The 25,465-nt window shown below is 43.3% G+C and overlaps 2 protein-coding genes across 2 annotated transcripts; both read left to right on the top strand.

Annotated features, from left to right (window-relative positions):
- Positions 1-1,155: 1,155 nt before the first annotated feature.
- LOC118628855 (ubiquilin-3-like) lies at positions 1,156-3,117 on the top strand. The gene has a single exon (XM_036259837.1). The coding sequence runs from the start codon at positions 1,156-1,158 to the stop codon at positions 3,115-3,117; it is 1,962 nt and encodes a 653-aa protein (XP_036115730.1).
- A 10,189-nt stretch (positions 3,118-13,306) lies between these two features.
- On the top strand, positions 13,307-14,842 carry LOC118627579 (ubiquilin-1-like). The gene has a single exon (XM_036257859.1). The coding sequence runs from the start codon at positions 13,307-13,309 to the stop codon at positions 14,840-14,842; it is 1,536 nt and encodes a 511-aa protein (XP_036113752.1).
- The last annotated feature ends 10,623 nt before the right edge of the window (positions 14,843-25,465 follow it).

The following is a 25,465-nucleotide window of genomic DNA, read 5'->3' as shown; positions in this document are numbered from 1 at the left end:
TTCTAAGTAGGGAATAACCAGGACAAGCCTCTCTGAAAAGGTGATAGTTGAGCAGAAGTCAGAAAAATTTGAGACTTAACCATGCAATTTCCTGGGAGAAATATATTCCAGGCAGAAAAGACCATATACTAAATGTAAAAGCCATCAGGTATTTTGAATACCTTGTGCTTGAATAACAAGATGATGTAGCTGGAGTGAATAAGAAAATAGGGGGTGGGGAAGAGGACATCAGAGAAATCATGAAGAGATCTGTAGGTGTGGTGAGGACTTTGGATCTTACTATGAAAATCACTACTGGATTTTGAGCAAAGGAATAAAGTGATTTAATTTATCAGCCTGATTGCTACAGACAAAAGTCAATACTTTGAAAAAATATAAATTACTTATGGCTAATGTTGAATCAGAGAAAAGACTAAAGTGTAAGATGCCATGAACAAGAGGGTTAACTGGGGAGTAGCTGAATTTGAGTCTTAATGGGGACACAAGAGATTAGGGAGTCTTTCTTAGTTGTTCACTCTAAGTGAGTGTCCACAGACTGTATACCACGACTTGAGGACAGGACTCTTGGACTCAGAAGGAGGGTCAGCCAAGGCCCTTCACTATAAAACAGGCAACTGAGATCAAGGAAGTGGAACGGTGAAAGTTTGGGGGAGACAGAGTTCCCAGGGATCCAGAGTACCTTGGAGAAATCTCAGGACTCTATTGTATTGGGCTGTGATGTCAGTGCTGAGGTCACAGAGATGACCTGAGGGAGTGGGTTCCAGCCCAGAAGGCTTCAGGGGTGGCTGTTTAGCAAGATGAGGATGGTTTGGAGCCCTGTATAAGAGGAAAAACGGGGTCACAGCTGATTGGTATGTATTCCCCAATCTGGGTCCTTCTTCCTGCCATTGCCCGTTTATTCACCCTCTCTTTCCCAGGGCCTCAAGTGTTCCTTCTCTGACCCCAACATTTCTCAAACCCATCATCCTCTCAAAACATCCTGTCCCAGGGACCTCGCTGCCCCTTCTATGTGGCCCCTCTGGTGTTCCCACCTCGACGTCCCAGGCCCTCTTTCTGCTCACCTTTCCTCCTTTCACCACTGCCCAAAAAGATGATCTCCGTCTCCCATTCCCACCCCAGCTGTGTCCCCACAGACCTGGGCCTCTGCTGCCCACCATGGCCAAGAGCGGAGAGGCCCTGCCACAGGGCAGTCCAGCACAAGTCCAGGGTCCCCACCTCATCAAAGTGACAGTGAAGACGCCCAAGGACAAGGAGGATTTCTCAGTTACTGACACATGCACCATCCAGCAGCTGAAGAAAAAGATATCTCAGCGCTTCAAGGCTCACCCTGATCAGCTGGTCCTAATCTTTGCTGGCAAAATCCTCAAGGACCCTGACTCACTGGAACAGTGTGGAGTGAGAGATGGCCTCACTGTCCACCTGGTCATCAAGATGCAGCGCCGTCCCATGGGCACTGAATCCCCAGCTGCTTCAGTCCCTACCCCAGCCCCTGGACCGCTTCCTCAGCCAAGCTCCATTTACCCAACAGATGGGCCATCCACCTTTAGCTTAGGTGTCCTCACAGGCCTCAGTGGGCTGGGCCTGACCTCTGGTAGTTTCCCCGACCAGCCAAGCTCACTGATGTGGCAGCATGTATCTATGCCTGAGTTTGTGGCTCAGATCATTGATGAGCCTTTCGTCCAGGGTCTGTTGTCCAACACAGGCCTGGTGCGCCAGCTGGTTCTAGACAACCCCCACATGCAGCAACTGATGCAGCAGAACCCCGAGATTGGGCATATTCTCAACAACCCTGAAATCATGCGGCAGACAACGGAGTTTCTACGCAACCCTGCCATGATGCAAGAGATGATGCGTAGCCAGGACCGGGCACTCAGTAACCTGGAGAGCATCCCCGGTGGCTATAATGTGCTTCGGACCATGTACACAGATATCATGGACCCAATGCTTAATGCGGTACAGGAGCAGTTTGGTGGCAATCCCTTTGCCGCTACCACTACTGCTAATGCTACCACTAACAGCAACCAACCATCAAGGATGGAGAACTGTGATCCCCTTCCCAACCCCTGGGCTTCCACCTATGGAGGCTCAGGTGGCAGACGGGGCAGGTGGCCCGGGGACCAGGACATTTCTGAAATTAGAAATAGGGTTCCCAGCATTCTGGGTAGTATAGGGCTCTATGACTATCTCCAACAATTACATGAGACCCCCCAGTCCCTGGGAACGTACCTGCAGGAGACTGCATCCACCCTCAGTCCACGCCAAGAAGCACCGCCACCAGGAAACCGAGTTCCCTCAACTTCACCCTCATCCCAGAAACCTGAGTCAGGCCAGGCACTCCCTAAGGAGTCAGTAGCAATCAAAGGCAAGTCTTCTTGCCCAGCATTCTCAAGATACCCCACAGAGAGTAGTCCTAGACAGAACAAAAGCCAAGATCATTCAGGGAATGGCTCTACTGATCACAGCACCAGCATGCCTGATCTTATCTCCGGGCTGGGCATCGCTGCCAACAGGGCCCCATTTGTTCCTTCACCATCATCCCCAATGGTGGCTACCCCTGACACCCCTGAGCATGGCTGGCTGCCGCCACCAGCATATCCAAGATCTCTGCTGCCAGCCAGCACAAATCAGGCCCCACAGTTTCAGGATGAGATGCGCCGGCAGCTGCCCCTGCTGCTGCACCTTCAGGCGGCCATGGCAAACCCTCGTGCCATGCGTGCCCTGCTGCAGATTGAGCAGGGTCTGCAGGTCCTGGCGACTGAAGCACCTCACCTCCTCCTCTGGTTCATGCCTTGCCTAGCAGGGCTGGGAAATATGGCAGGAGGTGCAGAGCCTAGAGAGGGAAGCCTTATGCCTGAAGCTCCTCCCTCAGCCCCAGCTCCTGAAGTTCCCTCACCACAGGGTTCTGTGGGTCTGGGCCTCCATTCTGCTCCCTTCCTCCAGATACTGCAAGCCCTAGCTAGTGCCAATTCCCAGCAGCTGCAGCCCGAGACTCCTTTCCGGGTGCAGCTGGAACAACTGCGGGCCATGGGTTTTCTGAATCCCGAAGCCAACCTCCAGGCCCTCATCGCCACGGGAGGTGATGTGGATGCTGCAGTGGAGAAGCTGAGACAATCCTAGGAGCCCAAGTTGTTCAGACCATATCTTTTCCTCTGTGCCCTTTCCCCCATACCCCACTGCCCAGCTCCCTCATCCTTGAATGCAGCCGCACTACTAACTGAATTTACTATTATGCCCTTTACTGCGGAGACAATATAATTCCAGAGTCAGTGAGGAAAAATGAGGGCCAGAAACAAGGTGAGAGTGCTGTGAGTGACCCACCCACTCCTCCACTGTGCCGCCGTGGGGCCCCAGGCTGAGCTCCGCACATGCTTGTCTCGAGATGCAATTACATCGAATCTCCAGCTGAGGCCTGAGTCTGGTTTTTTGTGGGCGCTGAGAAAAGGGGAACATATGGGAGGAGAGGGGATGATAAGATCTATATCTGCATGGGATGGGAGGGCTTGAGGGGAAACTCAATGTTTGATGTTAGAAGATTCAGAGGCATGCAGAACGGAGCAGGGCGAACTGAGGCAGCATTCATGGTTCCCTTCCAGAGGTCCCACTCATTTTGTGTCCTGTGGAAGCTGCCACCATGTATTCCATTCTTTGGTGCTTCTATCACCAGCCGAACTGAAGTGTGAAGGTGGGCACAGTTTTTTATTTTTATTGCCGCTGAAGACTATCTTACCGGTGGCTCTCATTTTGGTGATTCAATGCTGATCCCTGAGTAGGTAGAGATGGAGCAGGATTTGCACTGAGTTCTAAGGCCCCTCATCTCACCAGGTTTACAAAGTTATTGGCCTCAGCAACCAGATTCAGAGAGTTGCTGTCATGGTCCCAGGCTCTGTGTACCCTGGATTTTTGTCTTTCTTGTAACTCCTAGCTCTGAAACTCAGTACCTACCCTGGGCTCAGCATTCACTATTAGGTATTCGATGTGAGAGATGATCCTGCCCTCATGAGTTTATCATCTGGTAGCAGGAACTGTTCAAATTGTATCTGAAGAGTGCTCATTGGTAATTACAAACTGTGATCAATGCTAGGTAGAAAAAGAAGGGGAGTGTGAAATAGCAAAACATGTTTGATCAGGTGTGGGGAGGCTGCTGTGAGTGTGCACTCTGAGCTACTGTCTGAAAAGTAAGAACAAAGTAGGTAAAGATTTGAGAGGGGAGGGAAGAGTATTCCAGCAGAAAGGCCATTATGTAAAAAGGCACTGAGGTTGGATGTATTTCACACATGGGAAAGGCCCTCAGAATCTTGGACTAAATTTTAGTTTACACCCAGGGATGCTTCCTGTTGCCCATGCACTGCTAGGGCGAAAATGATACAGTTCATAAATCAAGCTAGTGAACCATACCTGCCAGTCCCCATGCACAGGAACGTGCCCATGGACCGCACCGGTAAGCAGTGTGGAGAAATGCAGCAACCTGCAGTGCATATTCACAAGTAAAGACATCTTCATGCAGGCACACTCTATGTCCACGTGTATAAGCACACACACACAACACTATTAGGTTGTACCACTGAAAAGAAGTATACACCTTTTAAAAAGTATGCAATATTCCTGTCAAGGAAAGAAACGTGTCTTTGGTAGAGGACATTGCTAAGGGACAAGGGGCCGTAGTGTGTGTTTACACGGCAGAGACTCAGTGTTGGAGGTCCTTTTCAGGGACTTGAAGAAACTGAACCTCTGTCTGGTACCCAGGATACTTGTACCAGACTCTCTTTACTTTTTAGCTACCTGCCTGCAGGTGGCTTAGAGATAAGAAGAGCTTTCGGGGACAACTTTTGCCCACTGTTTTAGGGTTCGATCTCTAGGTGGAGCACCAAACTTCAAAACCCCTTTTATCGCCCACTTCATTCCCCTTCTGCGGGGGAGTTCTTGTCCAGATCGATGAAACTGTAGTTCATCAAGGTGCCAGGGGAAAAAAGATAAAAGTCTTGCTTCTTTGTTTCCTGAAAGTAACAAGGCAAGTGCTCTGGGCTGCTACTGACAGGGGAAGGTGTACATACACAGTCTCTCATTTCCATCCTGGGAAGGCCAGGCAGGAATGGAAAAAAAAAAAAAAAAAATGGGGAAAGAAATGCTGCTGTCTTCATACGGGAAAGGGAGGCACAAGGACGCACATGAAGAAAAGCCAGCTTACCAGGGCAGACAGCAGGTGGGAATTTGTGTCTAAAAGTCCCGAGGAGGGAAAAGAGTGTTCATTTAACAGGCTCTTTCTGGCCATGTCCTCTCAAGAGCCCTGTACCATTGATGGGATATTGAGAATCCTTGCTGTAGCTTCATCAATGACTCGAGCTCCTCAGCCCCATGCCCCTCTCCATGGCGAAGGAGGTGAACTTCCTGGGGAAGGAGGCTCCTGGGGGAGGCCCAGTCACTGTTCTGCACCAGCAGCGAACAAAGAGCCTGGTGAGTGGAAAGCACAGTCACTGTTCTGCACCAGCAGCAAACAAAGGGCCTGGTGAGTGGAAAGCATTGTAAATGACTGATGGAGACAACGATGAATGGGAACTGAGGAAATGAGTGCCGAATGAGAAAGTGTTCGAGGAGACGAGGTAGATCTGAATCAGAGAAAGGATATCGCAGATTGTGTTTAGGGAAATAAAGACTGTTGGGGTTTGGGGAAGAGAGATTCCTGTGGGCTGATGTTACTGAAAAGGCAGACCTCCGGAGATGTCCCATGTGCAGACCCGGTTCTGATTCTCACACTCTGTCAGCAGTGCTCCAAGTCAAACCTCTGGGCCTTGGAAGGACCCCACACTAGGGGGTGGTGTGGGTGGAGACAAGAAGCAGGGTCAGAGTTCTGGTCATGCTTGGTCTGGTGCCTGGATCCTCACAAAATGTACCTTTTCTTCAAACCAAAAACTTTGCTGGAAAGCAAAGAACAAACAAACAAACAAACAAACAAAAAACGAACAGTGAAGTCTGCTGATTTGTATCACACATAGCCAGACAAGTAGATGGACAGCGTTTTAAGAGAAAGGTACGTTACAAACAACAGAAAGTACTTTTTGACATCTATGTTCTTTATTTTTTTTAGATGTTTTCCTAATATCTGTCATAAATACATGCCCACATTTTTCTAGATAGTTTAGGGTTGCACTAAGTACATTTAATTGTAATAATAGTTCACACTTTTTGAGGCTTCCCCATATGCTCTGTCCTGTCCCAAGCTTTTACATCTGAAGCCACACAATCATTCTTTCATGCAGGTCACATCATTATCGCTATTTTTCAGATGCGGACAATGGAGGCATAGGAAGAGGGGAAACCCTTTGTTTTCAAGTTATACAACTCTGCGTAGTAGAACCAGGATTTGAAATTAGATGATCTATTTTCAGAGCCCACAATGTGAAACACTGCACTGACTGAAGTTACTGCTTTAATCCTTTTCAAACAATGGGAAAGGGGCAGAGTCTGTCGTATTTAATTAAAATTGTTGTATCCTTGACTCTTGCAATTATCTACACGGAACTAAAATACTTCTTTACCGTGTTCCTCATATGAGGATATGTGTATCTATTTTGAAAAAATCTACTAGTACCATACTTCTTCGATTATTTAATTAATAAATTAAGCTGATTTTTTCTTTACATTCAACATTATTTTATATTAGTTGCAGGTGTATAGAGTAGTGGTTAGATAATCATCTACTTTACAAAATGGTCCCCTGATATTTCAAATACCCATCAGGCACTGTACATCGTTATTACAATATTATTGACTATATTCACTATGCTATACTTTACCTCTTTTGGACTATTATTTTGTGACTACCAATTTGCAGTTTTTAATCCCTTCCTCTTTTTTACCCAGTCCTCAATCCCTCCCCTCTGGCAACCGTCAGTCTGTTCTCTGTATCTAACTTCTTCAATTATTTAAAATTTGAAATATTTAATAGAAGTTCAATGCTTGACTCATTATTCTTTTGCAAAATCCCATTGTCTAAATGTGTCAATTTTTCTGAATATACTTTACAGTAGATGCCAAATTTCAGAAAAGGACAAATGACTTTTTAGCTGGCTTTCCTTTATATTTATAAATTAGAGAAACATTATGAAATGTATCAGAGACAGTATTTTCTTTTAGAACAGGAAATGTTTCTATTTAAGTTTTATTTGTTTATAAAGAACGGTAGTTTCTTCATATAAGTTCTACACATTTAGCTTTATTTAAATGTTACTTTTTTTTTTTTTTTTTGGTTATTTGGAGTAAACATTTTTCATTATGTTTTCAGAATGGATATGGATGTGATGGAATTGCGCTGCCACCAGCTACATTTTGAATTCTTATTTCAGGGACATTTTTCATTGATTCTTATACGGCAAGCAAATGTTTCCTTGATAAATAGTCATAAAGCCTCCACTGTGCTAATAATTAAACCTCTTTTTTTCTAAAAACATAATTTGACTTTTTTTCTCAGTTTGAAAGATTTAATATCTAAAAAATGTTTATATACCATTGCTAAAATAAGAATAGAAAAACAAGCACTAATTCCGCTGCCCAGATAGCACTGCTAATACCATGATGATGTCCTTTCATGTATTTTACAAAACTGTGATTACACTATACATAGTGTTTCATAGCCTACCTTTTAACTTGATAATATAGCATAAAACTTTTTTCTAACTTATTAAAGTAGCCTTTTGCAGATCATTAGTTTGATAAATATTTCCTGAATACTTATCATATGTCAGAAACTGTGCTCAGTGCTAGGAATACAATGGTGAACAAGATAGATATGGTTTCTGCTCTAAGAACCTTCTAATATAGTAGCAATAACACACCTCAAACAAACAAACAAACAAGAAATTGAAGTAATAGTTAACACAGAGCAATTACCAAAAACTAGACACTGTTCTTTAAGCTTATACATAAAGTAAGTGTTATGCTAAGTAAGTATTAACTTACTTAGTTCTTAAAAGAACCCTATAAAGTAGATACTCTTATTAAACCCATTTTACAGATGATTAAATTAAGGAATAGGAATGTTAAGTGTCTGATCTAAGGTTACTCAGCTAGTAAATGATGGAGCTAGAGCTTGCATTTGAACCAGTGTTTCTAAAGGCCATATTTAATCTCTATTCTATATTATTTTCTATTACATAAAACAAATTATAATTATAATAGATTTCATGAAGAAAATAAGTAAGATATATTTCTAGTATATATTAGGGGAGGAGGGATATGTTGTTGGAGGGGTAGTCAGAGTGTACCTCTCTGGAGAAAGTATTTATGCCAAAACTTGAAGGGTAAGAGGAAGACAGGGAGAAGAATGTTTCAAGCAGATGGGAAAGTGTAAAAAAGGACCTTGAATTTGGATAGAGTTTGACATATAGGAAGAAAAAGAGAAAAAGGAAAGAAGGCCGGTGTGTTGCAAACGGAAAAAATGATGTTCTTTCTACCCTTCTAAATTCTTCTGGCTGGACTAATAAATTAACATGAGACAGATTAACAGGAGAAAATGACCAAATTTATCACTTATGTACATATGGGGTTTCCTGAGAATATAGGGCCTGAAGATACATTGGACAGTTGAGGTTTATGTGCAATTCTGAACTAAGGAGAAGGAGAATGAAGTCTGGGATTTCTAAGGGAAAGCAGGCAACTCACAAGCAGATGAGAAACAACAAATTAGTCAATAAAGTCTTGCTGAGCCACACAAACACTGGAACCTGGAGCCCAACCAACTTTGTGCGCTTCCTCTCTGTGTGCCTCACATAGTTCATATGTTAAGGTGATGGCTTCCTTTCTTTAAGCAGGTTTTCTATCTGAATTCCTTTAGGCAGTTAAAGGTTCTTTCTGAGTAAAAGGTGTGAGTCAGCAGGAAATCACATCCACAATGCAAGGCCAATGTAGAGCAAAATGATTTTATTGAATGCGCCTGGGTGTAGGAGGGTTGAGCCCGAAAGGGGTCAGCCTCAAATAACAGCTGGGGTGTAGTTATATACTCTACTTCTAGCTTCTGACAGTTCCTGCTGATGTACTCTGCCTGGTGACATACTTTGCAGTTGGACTACTCTGGTATCACATCCTGCATCTGCTGGGTGATTCATTGTTTTGCGGATAATGCGATAATCCTTATTCAGCAGAAAGCTGAGCAAAGGTCAGGCAAGCAATGCATTTTTCACAGTTTCCTCCTTTTGCAAGCTTTTACCTTTACCCTTTAAAACATTACTAACCCTTTCACTGAGACTTTTGTTTTTTTAAAATTAACCAACTTGAAATAATCAATATCCTAAAAAACTTATTTGGACTGAAAAACTGTGCCTCCCCTCAGTTTCTAGAGCATAAGGAATGAGAGGGAGAGTGTGTCAAGGTGAGGTGGGAAAGACAGGTGAGTGCAAGATCGCACAGGTCTTTATTGCCCAGATACAAAGTGTGGATTTTATCCTTAATTTATGTGGACCATGAATGAGAGGGTAATAAAGGTGAGAGCCAAGTTCAGTTGGAGGACCTCTGCAGTCATTCTAGCAAAGATGGTATTGCCCTTAGATTGGTGTTTTTTCACAAGGACACATTCCACAAAAAGTGGACAACTGAAAATATGTTTTGGAGACAGAAAGTTATAAAACTTTCTGATAAATTTGGATGTGTTAGGTTAAGGGAAGAGAGAATTGAGTATTTATTTATTCAGCTAATGTTAATTGAACACCCTCTCTATGCCAGGTCTGAGCTAGGTGCTGGAGAGGGGAGGTGTTCCAGACACAAAGCCCTACCTTCACAGGCTTGGTGCAGAGGGTACATGCACCAAGTGATCAACGTAATTTCAAGCAAAGGGAGAGGCTAAGAAGAAAGTGAGGAGGGTAAGGAGACAGATCCACAGGTGGACTGTTTCTGGGTGGTAGTCAGGAAGAACACCATTTAAGCAGAGATGTGATGAATAAAGGGAATTATCCAAGTGAAGGTCAAGAGCAAGAGTTCCCAGGCAAAAGGAACATCAATTAAAAAGCAGACTCTACTGACTTGGGGTGTTCCAGGGACACAAGGAGTCTGCCTGCTGCGACTGGAGCAGATACTCAGGAGGTGGTTCAGGGAGACTGGCTTGGGCCGGATTATTAGGGCATTTTATTCTTGGTAAGGCATTTAGATTTAATTAAAGTATAATAGAAAAACCTATGATGGTCTTGGGTAAAGAGGTGAGGTTAAATAAACTATATTTTTAAAAGATCATATTCACTGCTTGTAGAGTTAAGCCTTGACAGTGCTCTTTCTTTATTTGTAAAGCAAATGCCTGAATTAAGTTTTCATTCCCCAGGCATCCACTTCAAAGACACATACACTTCCAAGATGGCTATCACTAATAAACACATATCCAGCCACAAGACTAGAAAAGAACCCCTGCACTCTGATATCCTTTATTTTAGAGCTTATGGTTGATTTCTATTACATGACCACTTGACAGCTTAATTTTTCTCTTGCTGTGGATTAAGTTCAAGCTTTTATGTTTTAAACCCACTGATAAAGAGTAAACCCATAAAATCTCTCTCTCACTTGCCCCAACCTTGTTATGTGGCCCCAAATGTGCCACGTTTAACTTCCAGGACTTGTAAATAATAAGTCTGTCTCTTTCAAAGTTTCCTGATGGCTGTTGCTGAGGGCATCTTATAATCATGAGAACTACAGGGCCCATCCAGCCACACAGTTTGTTTTGATAGGTTGAGCCCAACACAAAACTGCAGGAAGTAGTGAGTCTAAGGGGCCAAGAAAGGAAGCAAGCACAGCAGCTAGCTAGCAGGCGATTGCAGTACCGAAAGGATTAAAGTGATCAGATTCAGGATGCATTTAGATAGCTAAAAAGCCCAGACAGCAGTGACAGAGGACTCCCGGCGTGCACACCGGTTTGACTTACCCAGCCAGACATGGAGCCGATCGACTCTTCAGAGACCTGTTTTCTTCCACTAGCTAAGCATTTGCAGAGGCTGATGCCTTGAGAGGGAGAGCAGGGAGGATCCCTGGAAGAAAGTGCTCATAATGCTGGCTGATAAATTAGATGTGGAAAGAGGGGAATTGAAAGGGGTGGGAGAGAATAACAGAATAAAGAACTAATCCTAGTGGCATACTAGCCATAGTTATAAAAAATGCTAATCATCCTTTGCAATGTTAATCGTGGTTGCTTTGTTCTGATTAAAGAAAAGCCCCCTTTGACCTGGCTGGGAGGTGTGTGCCTCAGGAGTTTACCTCAGGAATGCTGTCCATTCTCCTAATCTGAGGACAAAGGAGACTACCTGACCTCATGGAAAGATTAGCAACTTGATTATCTATCAGAATGCTGGACCCTGGACCTGTGACTGACTCATTGGTGACAGCTCCCAGCCCACATTCTTCCCCTCTTGCCTATAACCATTTTTTTTGTTCTCCTTTTTGCCCTTTCTCACATAGTCATTGTTTCTCTACCCTTGAAAAGCAGCTGGCAAGTGAGGGTGGGCAGAGCAGATTTTACAGGATGACTCACTGCTCTCCCATACTGCCAGCAATATTGGAATAAATGCTCATATACAATTCAACTTTGTCTCTGCTTAATTAGCTCAAGCAGTGACAGGCAGCCCGGACCCATTTGTTGTTCCGTTTCAGAATCAAGAATGACTCCTGTGTTTTGAACCTAAACAACTGGTTGAATGACAATCTTATTTGAAGAGAGGAGGCTGGAGGGAAAGGCAAATCTGAGATTCTGTTCTGACATTACATCTTGGCTGTGAAGTTAGCCCTAATACACAAGTCTGGGAGACACAGATTTGCCAAGAGAGAGTCAAGAAGGGTTCACTGTTATATATTATTTTACTTATCATGACAGCCAAGGATTCTAATATGTGTTTGCTCCATATTCATAAAGAAAAATAACCTAAAAATAAAAGACCAAAGTGAGAGGCAACAAGGGTTTATTTGAGATAAAAAAGAATTGCAATTCTGGGATGCACTGATTCAGGCAGAAACCCAAAATAGTTCCCATCAGGAGGTGGAGACCAGGGAAAAGGAATAAATACATGAATAGAAGGAAGACAGTTCTGTTGGTGTTAATAAGCCAAGGAAGGAATTTCTATAGGTGCAATGAAACTAAACTGTTCTTTAGCTATACCCTCTGGTGCTAATTGTAAAGAATGTCTTATTTTCAGTACTATCTTCAGGGTGTCTGCTCTCCTGTTAGCTTTGCAGATGGTTGTTTGGAATGCGATGGTTTGGGGGCTCAGGCCAAAGGTTGTGCAGTTCAAACATTCCAAAAATTTGAGAGTAAGAGGACCAGGCAATTCCCCTGGGATGGCAGCTCTGACTATTTATAATGGAAAAACCCGAAAACAGCCAGATGTATTTATCTTTACAGTAAAAAAAATATATAATTGCTGCAGGGATTAGAGACTTTACCCTAGGGCCCCACCTGCCTGGAGTGGTCACAGCAGTGCCTGAGAGAGTCCCTGTTTTCTGTTTTTACAGCCAAAATATGTCCCCTCCCAAGTGACAAACTTCCTCTTCAAATATGCTTTAAATCTAATTGTTAAGTCATAAAGACCTAAAGTCAAACTATTACTTTCTCACAATTTCTCTTGTTTCTGTTTTGATCCTGTGAGAGTCGAAATCATAGTTTATTTTTTGGGAGCAACTTTGTTTATACGTTCTTAGGGAACATGATGCTGTCTTTCTCAGAACTAGGTAGATGAGTTGCTCAGCCTTGTGGGGCTCAGAGACACCAGCTGCCTACATGACCCCAGTTGAAGCTGGATGGACTGATTATACATATATTTGTTCTGATCATATAGAAATGGGAACTTGTGGTCTCGACTAGGCCATGTCAGTAGATAGTAATTTAGTGAAGGATAGGAAACTAGAATCAGCACTTTGTAAGCTGGCTCTGTAGTTGCCTTTTCTACTCAGCTACACTCATTGATCAAACTCAATTGGTATGGTTTTCAACAGTAAAATAGACTGATACAAAACATGTTTCCAAAAGGAAATATTAATTATATTATCTATTGCTATTTAACTCAACTCATAAAGCAAGCCATCCCAAGGCAGGTGCCCTTCCCCCATTCAGGTCTCAACTGTGACCTCATCACTGACATCATATCCCCTAAGGCTGGCCCTGGAGAAGGGCAGCTGCCAACTCTATGGGAGCCAGGTGGCTGTAGGGGTAAACTGGGAGGTGGTGTTTATAGGACGTGGGTGAGAGGACATCATTGGACACCTCCGGTCCCTGCCCCTAGGTGTACTCAGTGCTGCGTCCAGGTTTCTACAGGTTATTAGGTGGCCCTGCATCTGCTCTTGAGGAAATATGGCACAGACTAGGAAAGAAGCAGGGGACAGCTGCTTGGTGTCCGATAGAGAGCCATCACGTATCATCAGAGTGTCTGTCAAGACTCCGCAGGACTGCCAGGAATTTATGCTGGCAGAAAATAGCAGCGTCCGTCACTTCAAGAAACAGATCTCCAAACGCCTTCACTTAGACACTGACCGACTGGTGCTCATCTTCACTGGAAAGATCCTCCGGGATCAAGACATTCTGAGCCAACGTGGCATCCTTGATGGAACTACGGTCCACTTGGTGGTGAGGACCCGTGTGAAAGGAACTCTGTCTACTCCCACAACTCTGCCAGATTCTGTAGGCCACTGCGCCCATCGTTCTGAACCCTCTGCCTCAGAGAGTGCTGGGATGGTGTCCAGGCTGGGCTGGCTCGCCCGGAGCTCACCTGATCTGGCTGACTTCTTTGGCCAGCTGGCTCAACTCCTGATGGCTGCACCGGAGCCTGTGGTACAGTTCTTGGAAGACCCTCTGGTTCAAGGCCTGGCAAGTGAAAAACCAGCCAATACCAGCCATGTTCCTGCATCCTCAAGGCCAGTACAGAAACCTGAGCCTGCTCTTAAGACTCTAGAAACCTTGCAGAATCCAGCCCAACATCAGGCAGTCCTTCAGGCAAACAAGCCAGGGCTAGAGGCCTTGAAAGCAGTGCCAGGTGGTGACAATGCTCTGCGTCCCGTCTGCTCTGATATCCAACAGCTCATGCTCTTCACTCTGGCCCCACTGGTTGCTTCCAGAACCCACAACCCAGGTTCAGAGCTTTGCAGAGGGGAGGCCAATGCTCACAGCAGTACTGACACCACCGCTGCCTCTGCACCTATCAGGTCATTGACACAGGGGGTCAGTGCAGGAGTAGTCGCCCAGGCCAAGGGCATGGCCTCAAACCAAGCCAATTCAGGGTGCAGGACTGGTATGCCAGACTCATATTCAGGCCAAGATCTTTCCTCCCAGGATGGTCAGCAGCCCATAGGGAAAGCCACTCTAACCAGTGAGCTGAGACCCTCACCCTGTGCCTTACGTAGAGCCTTGCATGTCCTTCAGCAAAATCCAGCTTTGCTACACCAGCTGGCTACTGGCAGCCCCCTGCGGCATCACATACCACTGCTTCCCATCCTCACCAACCCACGAGCACTGCAGGCATTGATACAGATAGAAAAGGGCCTGCAGATACTGTCCAGGGAGGTGCCTGGTCTGGGACCTTGTTTATGGGGCTCAGGTAGACCACATGGGGCAACAGAAGCCCCTGAAACTAGGAGTGCAGGACAGGGTCACAGAACAGACCCTGTGCAACCCACTGTGGCTGTTCTTCAGCTTCTCCGTGCTCTGGCCAGCGCCTGCCCGCAGTCTACCCAATCCTCACTATCCTCAGCGGAAAGCAGATACCAGCAAGAACTGGAGCATCTGAAGGCCATGGGTTTTGCTAACCGTGATGCCAACCTGCAGGCCCTGATGGCTACAGGTGGAGACCTCCATGCTGCCATTGAGAGGCTGCTGGGGGAATCAGAGGCCTAGCTTCCTTCAGCTGATGTGCACAATGCCACCCCATGAAGAGGGAGGTGGAGAAAGGGAAGGGGGAAGGGAGGGGAAGTAGCGTATTTTGGGAATTCCTCCTATTCAGATCACGTGCACACTGGAACAACCCCTCCCTCACTGCCCAAGCCTGTTCCACATTAAAAAGATTGCTTGGATCTTATGTGTGATATCAACTTTGGGATAGGTAGGCAGAGAATGTTTTCTGAGGGGAGGGAAATGATCATGTTAAGTGGTCTTGGTTTGGGGCTTTATCTTCTGATGCACTTAACCTCAGAGTATTTTCCAAATTTGAACATGAAGTGGGGAACTTGTATTTTTTTTTTCAGTAATTTTTTTTTTCTCCTGCTCACTTGGAAACCGAGCTCCTCACCAACATTACCATTGTCACCATGACTACCTCTATTCCACTTTGAGTGACTCCAAAGGAATCCTGGCTCGTTCCCCCCCAGGAAGCCATGACTTTCCTTACAGCCTCTGCAAGCTACCTACTCTTTGACCACATTTCTCTGTCTTTAGGTCTAGTCTCTTAGTATTGTGGAAGAGATGTTTAACTTTCCTCCCAGCTAGGGCACTTCCTTAGATATCTTTCTGTCAAAATCCTGCTCAAATGAGATCCACCTCCACTACTGAAGCTCTACCCTCTCCTTCTATGCAGATCTCCTCCCTTTACGATGCAAAATCCTTGGCTCTGCTGCTGTATCAGGTTATCTCTCCTCTTATCTCAGAATTTCATCTGCCCTCCCAGTGACCATGTCTCACCATCCTCTGCAATCTCTCTGACTTATCCCCAGTATGGTGCAGAAACGTTCCCTGAACTGTTCCTCATTCCCAATCTTCCCAAGATGTTTTATGTAATTTCATACACTGACCTTTCTTTCTTTAAGCTGTTTCATTTCATCTATTCTCTTATCTACTGTCTTACAGAGCGGTGATTCGTGAGAATATGTTACACCAATTTTTTTATTCATCGTTCAAAGAGTTTGGCCGTTCCCTTGGTTCTTGTTCTTAAGGCTTATTACATGGTTCCCAAAGCTGAGTCTATCTGTACTTTCCGAAGTTTACTAGCCTTTCCTTTAGTTGTCCGAAAGGAACCTCGGGCTCAGCATGTCCAAATATAGCTCAGCATTTTTTCCTTGACTCCCATCCATACTCTAAATTACGTGGGCCCAGTATCTTAGTGAGAGTCATCTATGCTTTCCCCATCCTCTTATTATCTTCTGAAAACTCTGCTCTATCACTGAGGTGACTCATGGTGTAGGCAGATGGAGCATGCCTGCTTTGGTTTGTAATTTTTCCAATGTCACACAGTTTGTGATTGACAGAGATGAAGAAACCCAAGCTCTTTGATTCCGCAGTTTGTGCTCTTCGCTTTACACTGTCTGACAGCCAGGATCAGTCCATTCCCAGGAAGACAGTGAGCAGAAAGTGTGTCCTGTGTGGCCCTGGTCACAACTCCTAAGGAACAACTTAGGAGTTTAGAAACTTATTTAGAAAGGAAAAGCTCAGAGAAAAGCTCAAATCACAATAAAGAAATTACTTGTGCCTACTTATAACGAGCACAATAAAAATAAAATAAAATAATGTGACAGTCAAGTAGGAGGCAGAGAGAGGTACTAGGGACTTTCCATAGGAGTCAGACGAAAAGATTGTTTTTGTTTTTTAGTTTGTACATATACAAGAAAGTGAGTGTGTGTGTGTGTGCGTGCGCATGTGTGTTTTGTAACAGAGGCATACAGACAGAATTGGGAGTGGTGGGGGAATTCTAGTCCTGGGGAGGCTACGACGTTGAGGAGAACTCAGCAGGGTAGCTGCTGAAGACCTCACCAGGGCTGAATCAAAATTCAGTTCAAAGGGTCTCCCTTAGCACAAATGGAAAGATGTAGCCTCAGGGCAAAAAGAAACAAGAATATCCGATACAGCAGGATTCCATTGTTAGGCTTATTGTAAACCCTTCTCTGCAATTTGGTAATTCTACTGATTCCTATGCAAGTGTATGACATTTGCAAAGTTGTCTAGCAGAAGGGTTGCTTAAGGTCTAGCAGGGCCAGGCTCACAGAGCAGGCTGAAACATTTGCTCACGCTTGATGAATGGTGACTTCTGTCTATCCTCAGATGTCAAATTCTTTTCATGTGTGCACTTAAGAATAGATGATACTAAACACTGGGTTGTGGTGATCAGGGAAATATTAACTGGGAAAATGCTGCTTTCTCCTATTAACCACTAACCTCATTTCAGACTTTAGTTAAAACTGATTGAATATTCTTAACACACACACACACACACACACTCACAAATGCTCACGGACACAAGAAATCTTTCAGAGGTGTTTATTTATTTTTATTTTATTTAATTAATTAATTTTTGTTACAGATGTTTCTCCTTTTTACCCCACCGAACCCCCTCCCACACCCTCCCCGCCCTGTCCCCAGCTTTGCATGTCCATTGTTCAAGCATACATGCATATAAGTTCTGTGATTTATCTCTCCCCCACCACCCCCTCTTCTGCGAATTCAGTCTGTACCCCACTTCCACATCTCAGGAATCACCCTATTCCTCAGACTGTTATGTACATTATATTCCACAAATAAGTCGGATCATGTGATATTTATCTTTCTCTGCTTGGCTTGTTTCGCTTAGGATAATACTCTCCAGGTACCTCCATGTTGTCTCAAAGGATAAGAGATCTTTGTTTCTTATAGCTGCATAGTACTCCATGGTGTATATGTACCACAGCTTTTTTATGCATTCGTCTACTGATGAACATTTGAGCTGTTTCCAGATCTTAGCTATTGTAAATAGTGCTGCTATGAACATGGCGGTATATATATTTTTTCTGATTGGTGTTTCAGGCTTCTTAAGGTATATGCCTAGAAGTGGGATCAATGGGTCAAATGGCAGTTCAATTTTTAATTTTTTGAGGTGAAACCATATTGTTTTCCCAAGTGGCTGCACCAGTCTGCATTCCCACCAGCAAAGTATGAGAGTCCCCTTTCCTCCACAGCCTCGCCAACACTTGTTGTTTGATGATTTGTTGATGGCGGCCATTCTGACAGGTGTAAGGTGATACCTCATTGTTGTTTTAATTTGCATCTCTCTGATGATTAGTGATGTTGAAGATTTCCTCATATGTCTCTTAGCCATTTGTATGTCCTGTTTGGAGAGGTGTCTATTTAGTTCCTCTGCCCATTTTTTAATTGGGTTCTTTGTCTTCCTTTTGTTGAGCTGTATGAGCACTCTATATATATTGGAAATTAATTCCTTATCTGATGTATCATTGGCAATGATGCTCTCCCATAGAGTGGGTTGCCTTTCCATTTAGGTGGTTGTTTCTTTTGCTGTGCAGAAGCTTTTAGGTTTGATATAGTCCCGTGTGTTCTTTTTCTCCTTTGTTTCTGTTGCCTTAGGGGATGTATCAGTGAAAATTCTGCTACCTATGATGTCTGAAATTTTGTTGCCTACATTTTCTTCTAGGATTTTTATGGATTCATGAGTCACATTTAAGTCTTTTATCCATTTTAAGTTTATTCTTGTGTAGGGTGTAAGTTGATGGTCTAGTTTCATTTTTTTGCATGTAGCTGTCCAATTTTCCCAACACCATATATTAAAGAGGCTGTCTTTACTCCACTGTATGCTCTTTCCACCTTTGCCAAATATTAATTTAGCATATTGCCTTAGGTCCATTTCTGGGTTCTCTGTTCTGTTCCACTGGTCTATATGCCTGTTCTTGTGCCAGTACCAGGCTGTTTTGGGTACAGTGACTTTGTAGTATAACCTGAAATCTGGTAATGTGATACCTCCAACTTTGTTCTTCTTTTTCAAGATTGCTGTGGCTATTCAAGGTCACTTTTGGTTCCATATGAACTTTTGAAGTATTTGTTCTAGTTCTGTGAAGTATGTTGTTGGTATTCTGATGGGGATTGCTTTGACTCTTTAGATTGCTTTGGGCAGTATGGACATTTTAATGATGTTAATTCATCCAATCCATGAACAGGGTATGTGCTTCCACTTTTTTATATCTTCCTCTATTTCTTTATTCAATGACCTGTAGTTTTCTGCAAATAGGTCCTTTATTTCTTTGGTTAGGTTTATTCCTAGATATCTTAAATTTTTTGCCACAGTGGTAAGTGGGATCGTTTTTTTAGTTTATCTTTCTGTGAGTTCATCCTTGGTGTATAAGAATGCCATCGATTTCTTGACATAAATTTTGTATCCTGCTACTTTGCCAAATTCATATATTAAGTCTAGTAAACTTTTGATGGAGTCTTTGGGGTTTTCTATGTGTAGTATCATGTCATCTGCGAATAATGACAGTTTCACTTCCTCCTTTCCAATTTGGATCCCTTTTATTTTTTCTTCCTGTCTGATTGCTGTGGCTAAGACTTCCAGTACTATGTTAAATAAGAGTGGCAAAAGTGGGCATCCTTGCCTTGTTCCTGTTCTAAGGGAAATGCTTTTAGTTTTTGCCCATTGAGTATGATGTTGGCTGTAGGTATTTCATACATGGCCTTTATTATGTCAAGATATAATCCCTCTTATCCCATATTGCTGAGTGTTTTTATCAGAAATAGATGCTGGATTTTGTCAAAGGCTTTTTCAGCATCTATTGATATGATCATGTGGTTTTTATTCTTCATTTTATTTATGTGGTGTATCACATTTATGGATTTGCGAATATTGTACCAGCCTTGCATCCCAAGAATGAATCTCACTTGGTAAAGGTGAATAATTTTCTTGATGTATTGCTGGATCCAATTTGCTAGTATTTTGTTCAGGATTTTGGCATCTATGTTCATCAGGGATATTGGCCTGTAGTTTTCTTTCTTTGTAGTGTCTTTTTCTGGTTTTGGAATTAGAATTATGCTGGCTTCATAAAATGAGTTTGGAAGTCTTCCTTCTTCTTGAATTTTTTGAAATAGTTTGAGGAGTATGAGTGTTAGTTCTTCTTTGAATGTTCGGTAAAACTCCCCAGTGAAGCCATCCAGGCCTGGGCTTTTGTTTGCTGGGAGAGTCTTGATTACATCTTCAATTTCTTCTGTTGTTATTGGTCTGTTCAAGTTTTCTCTCTTCCTGGTCCAGTTTTGGGAGACTATGTGTTTCTAGAAATTTGTCCATTTCACTTAGATTGTCGAATTTTGTTGCCATATAATTGTTCATAGTAGTTGTTAACGATCTTTTGTATTTCTGTTGTATCAGTTGTTACTTCTCCTCTTTCATTTCTGATTTTGTATATTTGGGTTCTCTCTCTTTGTTTCTTGGTGAGTCTAGCTAAGGGTCCATCAATCTTGTTTATCTTTTCGAAAAACCAGCTCTTTGTATCATTGATCCTTTAATTGTTTTTTTGGTCTCTACGTTTTTTATTTCTGCTCTGATCTTTACTATTTCCTCACTTCTACTTGCTCTTGGGTTTTCTTTTTGTTTGCTCTCTAGTTCTTTAAGTTGTGAGTTTAGATAATATATAAGAGATTTTTCTTGTTTTTTGAGGTAGGTGTGTAGTGCTATGAACTTCCCTCTCTGAACGGCTTTTGCTGCATCCCATAGATTTTGTGTTGTTGTGTCTTCATTTTCATTTGTTTCCAGGAAGTTTTTGATTTCTTCCTTGATCACCATGGTAACCCACTCCCTGTTCAATAACATGTTATTTAGACTCCATGTTTTCAAATGTCTTTGCATGTTCATGTTACAATTTATTTCTAGTTGCATGCTGTTGTGATCTGAGAAGATGCTTGATATGATTTCAATCTTCTTGAACCTGTAGAGACTTAGTTTGTGCCCTAACATGTGGTCTATCTTTGAGAATGTCCCATGTACACTTGAGAAGAATGTGAATTCTGCAGTTTTGAGGTGTAATTATCTGTAGATATCTATGAAATCCATTTGATCTAGTGCTTCATTTAGAGTCTGTGTTTCCTTGTTAATTTTTTGTCTAGATGATCTGTCCAGTGATGTCAGCAGGGTGTTGAAGTCCCCTGCCATGATTACTTTGCTGTTGATTTCTCCTTTGAAGTCCTCCAAAAGATTTTTTTTTATCCTCACCCGAGGACACCTTTTTATTTTTTGTTCAGGTAGAGTGGGAGGGAGAAACATTGACGTGAAAGGGACACATCAAGTGGCTGCCACCCACAGGACCAACCAGGGCCGGGGACACACTGCAACCGAGGTACATGCCCTCAGCAGGAACCGAACCCGGGTCTCTCAGGACTGCAGGCCAATGCTCTAACTGCTGAGCCAAACTGGCCAGGGCCTCCAGAAGATTTTTAATATGTTTTGGTGCTACTATATTGGGTGCATATATGTTTACCAAGATTATATTTTTCTGTTGGATAGATCCTTTCAATATTATGTAGTGGCCTTCTTTGTCTGTAATTATGGACTTCATTTTGAAATCTACTTTATCAGATATGAGTATTGCTACCCCAGCTTTGTTTTTCTTTCCATTATCTTGAATTATTTTTTTCTATCCCTTCACTTTCAACCTATGTGATTCTTTTGTTGTGAGGTTGATCTCTTGGAAACAACATGTATATGAGTCATGCTTTCTTATCCAGTCAGTTACTCTGTGTCTTTTTATTGGAGCATTCAAATCATTCACATTTGATAATTGATATGTATTATTTATTGCCATTTTTGTTTAGTGTGGTTCTATTTTTCTCCCTATTTCTTCTATTAATTACAGCAGTCCTTTTAGCATATCTTGCAGTGCTGGTATGGTGTTAATATATTCACTTAGCCTTTTTTATCTGTGAAGCTCTTTATTTGACCTTCTATTTTGAATGGTAGCCTTGCTGGATAGAGTAGACTTGGATTCAGATCCTTGTTTTTCATGACCTTGATTATTTCATGCCACTCCCTTCTGGCCTGTAGTGTTTCTGCTGAGAAGTCAGCAAATAGCCTTTGGGAGTTCCTTTGTAGGTAACCTGTTGCTTATCTCTTGCTGCTTTTAGGATTCTCTTTGTCTTTAATTTTTGGCATTTTAATTACTATGTGTCTTGGTTTGGGCCTGTTTGGGTTCTTCTTACTTGGGCCTCTCTGTGCTTCTTGATTTTGAATGCCTTCTTCCTTCACCAAGTTAGAAACTTTTTCTGTCACTATTTCTTCAAATATATTCTCTAACCCTTGCCCATTTTCTTCCTCTTTGGGGACTCCTATGATGCAAATGTTATTACGTTCCCAATTGTCCCACAGTTCTCTTAAGCTATCTTTCTGTTTTTTAATTGTTTTTTTCTTTTTGGTTTTCTGATTAGTTGATTTTTCCTACCCGGTCTTCTAATTTACTGATATGGTCTTCAGCTTGCTCTACTCTGCTGGTTAGTCCTTCCAATGTGTTCTTAATTTCTGCTGTGTCATTCTTCACTCTCACTTGGTTGGTTTTCAATGTTTATATATCTTTACTTATGGTGTTGATGTCCTTACTCATGCTGTTGAGCTTCCTCAAGATCATAGCTCTGAACTCTACCTCTGATAATTTGCTTAGTTGCATTTCATTGATATCATCTTCGATAGAGATCTCTTGTTCTTTCCTTTGGGATTTGTTTTTTTGTTTCACTATTTGGGCTATCTCAGTGAGTTTTGGAGCCTGCCAAATTTTTTCTATGTGTGTTGATGTTCTGTTGTTTGTGGCTCCCTTTACTGTGTTTGGATGGGCCTGTGCGGGCCCACATTAAACACCACAGGCAAGTCTTACTTTCCTTCGTAGGTTTGCAAGCCCAGGAAATGTTCTGTTATCCTCTAGCTTTTTCTGGAGGCTAGTAATTTCAGTTACTCAGAGCCTTGGAATATAGCCCTCATGTTCTGCATAAGTGGATTTCCAGAGGGTGGGATAGATGCTGGTTGTTAATGAGCCTCAATTTGCATTTCTTTGCCTCACCTGGGTAAGGCTGAATCTCCGGGGGGGTGGGGGAGTGGGCTGCTGCTTTTCCCCACAGCTCTGAGAAGGAACACAACTCAGAAAAACCTCTGATTGTCCTCCAAATCCCGGGTGTCCCCACAGAGTTCCAGCCCAGTCCGCCCTCCTTCTGCCATAGCCCCCAGGTGAGTGGCTGTGGCTATTTTAGCCTCTGCCCTGGCTCTCTGCACTGTGGAGAGGGCTTGGTCTTTGTTCCCCAAGGGCACTGCTCACAGCTAAGACTGCTGCTGTCTGTGGGCTCCCAGCTCGCCACCCTCTTACACCTCCATCTATCCTCCCAGTGTCCCTGGTTATATGGTCCTGTCCTAATGCTTTTCTGTTGCATTTTTCCAAGGATTTGTCTTTATTTTAATTGTAATTCCTGTTTGGTCCTGGGAGATTGTAGGTGTATCTTCTATTCACTCTGCCTCCATTTTCACATCCTCTATGCCTATCTTGTACACAGCTGGGTCTCACAGGCTTCTCTGGTGCCTCTGTAACCTGCAGGTCTCATGGGTAACTGGATCACACAGTCCTGGCTCTATGCCTATGTTATGGGTTGCTGGGACCCACAGGCCTCTCTGGTGCTTCAGCACCCCACAGGTCTCATAGGTAACTGGATCACACAGTTCCTGCTGAGTCGCACAGGCTTCTCTGGTGCCCCCGCACCCTACAGGTCCTGCAGGCGGGCAGCTGGATAGCACAAGTCTCCTTTGGGCTCTTGCTTCCACTGCTCTTGTGAGCTGCTGGACTGCACAGACCTCTGTGGAGCCCCAGGTCCCACTGCTGGCGGCTAGGGAGTGCTGCTTCCCCGTGGGGCTCAACTTCTGCTCAGCTTTTGCTGTAGTATTTGGGGATGGGTCTCAGCTGCTGGTCTGTGCTTCTATTGCCTGAGAATGGATGTCTGCTCCCCAGCCTCTGTTGCTGGGGGTATATCTCCACTCTGATTGGGTTACTACTATGGGGGATGATGCTGGGCTCCCGGCTGTCCCTAGCTTCCACGTCTGGCACCTTCGGAGCTCCACTACTGTGTACTAGTCTGTGTTGACACAGAGTGTCTACTGGTCTGATGATGCCTGGTGTGCTGGTGGGCTCAGGTTGCTGGGACCTAGCCACTCCCACTGCCACCTCCCAGGGAAGACCCGGGATCTTCCAAAATGGTGAGACCTCCCCGAGGTGCAGGGAGAAGTACCCTGAAGGGCCACTTACTGAGATAGCCGGCTGCTCCTGTTCACAGCACAGGTACCTTCTGCTCTGCATCTCTGCACTGCATGAGTTTGGTCGTCCACCTTCATGTCCACTCACACTCTCATACACTAGCTCACTCTCTCACACACTGACACTCCCTCCAGTCCTTCCCACAGCCATCTTTCCTCAGAGGTGTTTAATACCTTGACTGTGGTGATAGCATCACAGGAGTATGCATATGTCCAAACACACTAAACAAGTACAGTGTTTCTATATCAATTTTACCTAAATAAAGCTATTAATAAACTGAAATTGAATACATCACTGTTTCAATAAATTTATAACACTTGTAAGGGCTGCACAGTTCTTTTGATTTTGGTCTGGCTTTTGAGGCCCCTAGGAATGTAATCTCAGCTTCCTCGAGTTCTTCAGTAGTCCTCTTGGTTGGCTGCTTCCTGCACATTATCCTGTCCCTCCTCTTCCAGTTCCTGCTCTACCCTTTTGCTCTCTCTCCTCTGAGTTCCTCTGAGACCGCAGACATGACTAGCCCTGGCTCATGACAACTCCCCAAGGGTGAACTTGCCTCTACAGCTAGACTTGAACTTTCCCATGGCCAGAACTGCCACTTCTCCTTCGTCTCACCCATGGGTTTCGTGATACTCTTTGCTGTGATTGCAATTCTGAATAAAAACACTCTCCCTTCCCTCTATCTTGATCCTTGTGGACGTGGCTTTATCTGATCAGCCCAATGTAATATGAAATAAACAAAACCTAGTCATTGAACATACACTGTGTGCCAGACACTATACTTGGCATACATTGTCATTACTCATCACAGTAACATAATAAAGACATCCATTTATTCATTAATACAACAACAAAAAAAATAGGATATATACCAGCGTGGTCCATAATATTTTTTCATAACATTTTTTGAGAGTGTACTAGCATTATGTAAGAAACAGATAAGATGCCTATTGTGATGACGTTTTAGAATTCCAATGAATCAATTAAGAAATACATATTAGCAGTGGTATATACAATAGTTAAGATCTGGAAACAGCCCAAGTGTCCATTAGCAGATGAATGGATAAAAAAGCTGTGGTATATTTACACAATGGAATATTATGCAGCTGTATGAAGGAGAGATCTTTTACCCTTTGAGACAACATGGAGGGACCTGGAGAGCATTATGCTAAGTGAAATAAGACAGTTAGAGAAAGACAAGCATCACATGATTTCATTTATTTGTAGAATATAATGAAGAAAATAAGCTAAAAAACAAAATAGACCCAGAGACATAGGAGTAGAATAATTTATTTATTCTTCAACACAACATTAAGAGATATTGTCATTATTCGCCACTTAACAGTTTGTCAAACTGAGGCAGAGGAAAATTTAACAATATGCTCTAGGCCACAAAACAAGTGAAGGAACCAGGATTCAAATCCAAGCACTCTGACGTTAAACCTTGTGTGCTTAATCACTCAAAATATTGGAACTCAGATACAATTTACTTCAATTTTTTTTT

This window comes from Molossus molossus, unplaced genomic scaffold (assembly GCF_014108415.1).
Source record: "Molossus molossus isolate mMolMol1 unplaced genomic scaffold, mMolMol1.p scaffold_m16_p_13, whole genome shotgun sequence".
In the NCBI taxonomy this organism is placed as follows: Eukaryota; Metazoa; Chordata; class Mammalia; order Chiroptera; family Molossidae; genus Molossus; species Molossus molossus.
The sequence above is the reverse complement of the archived record's forward strand: the minus strand, read 5'-3'. Positions and strand labels throughout refer to the sequence as shown.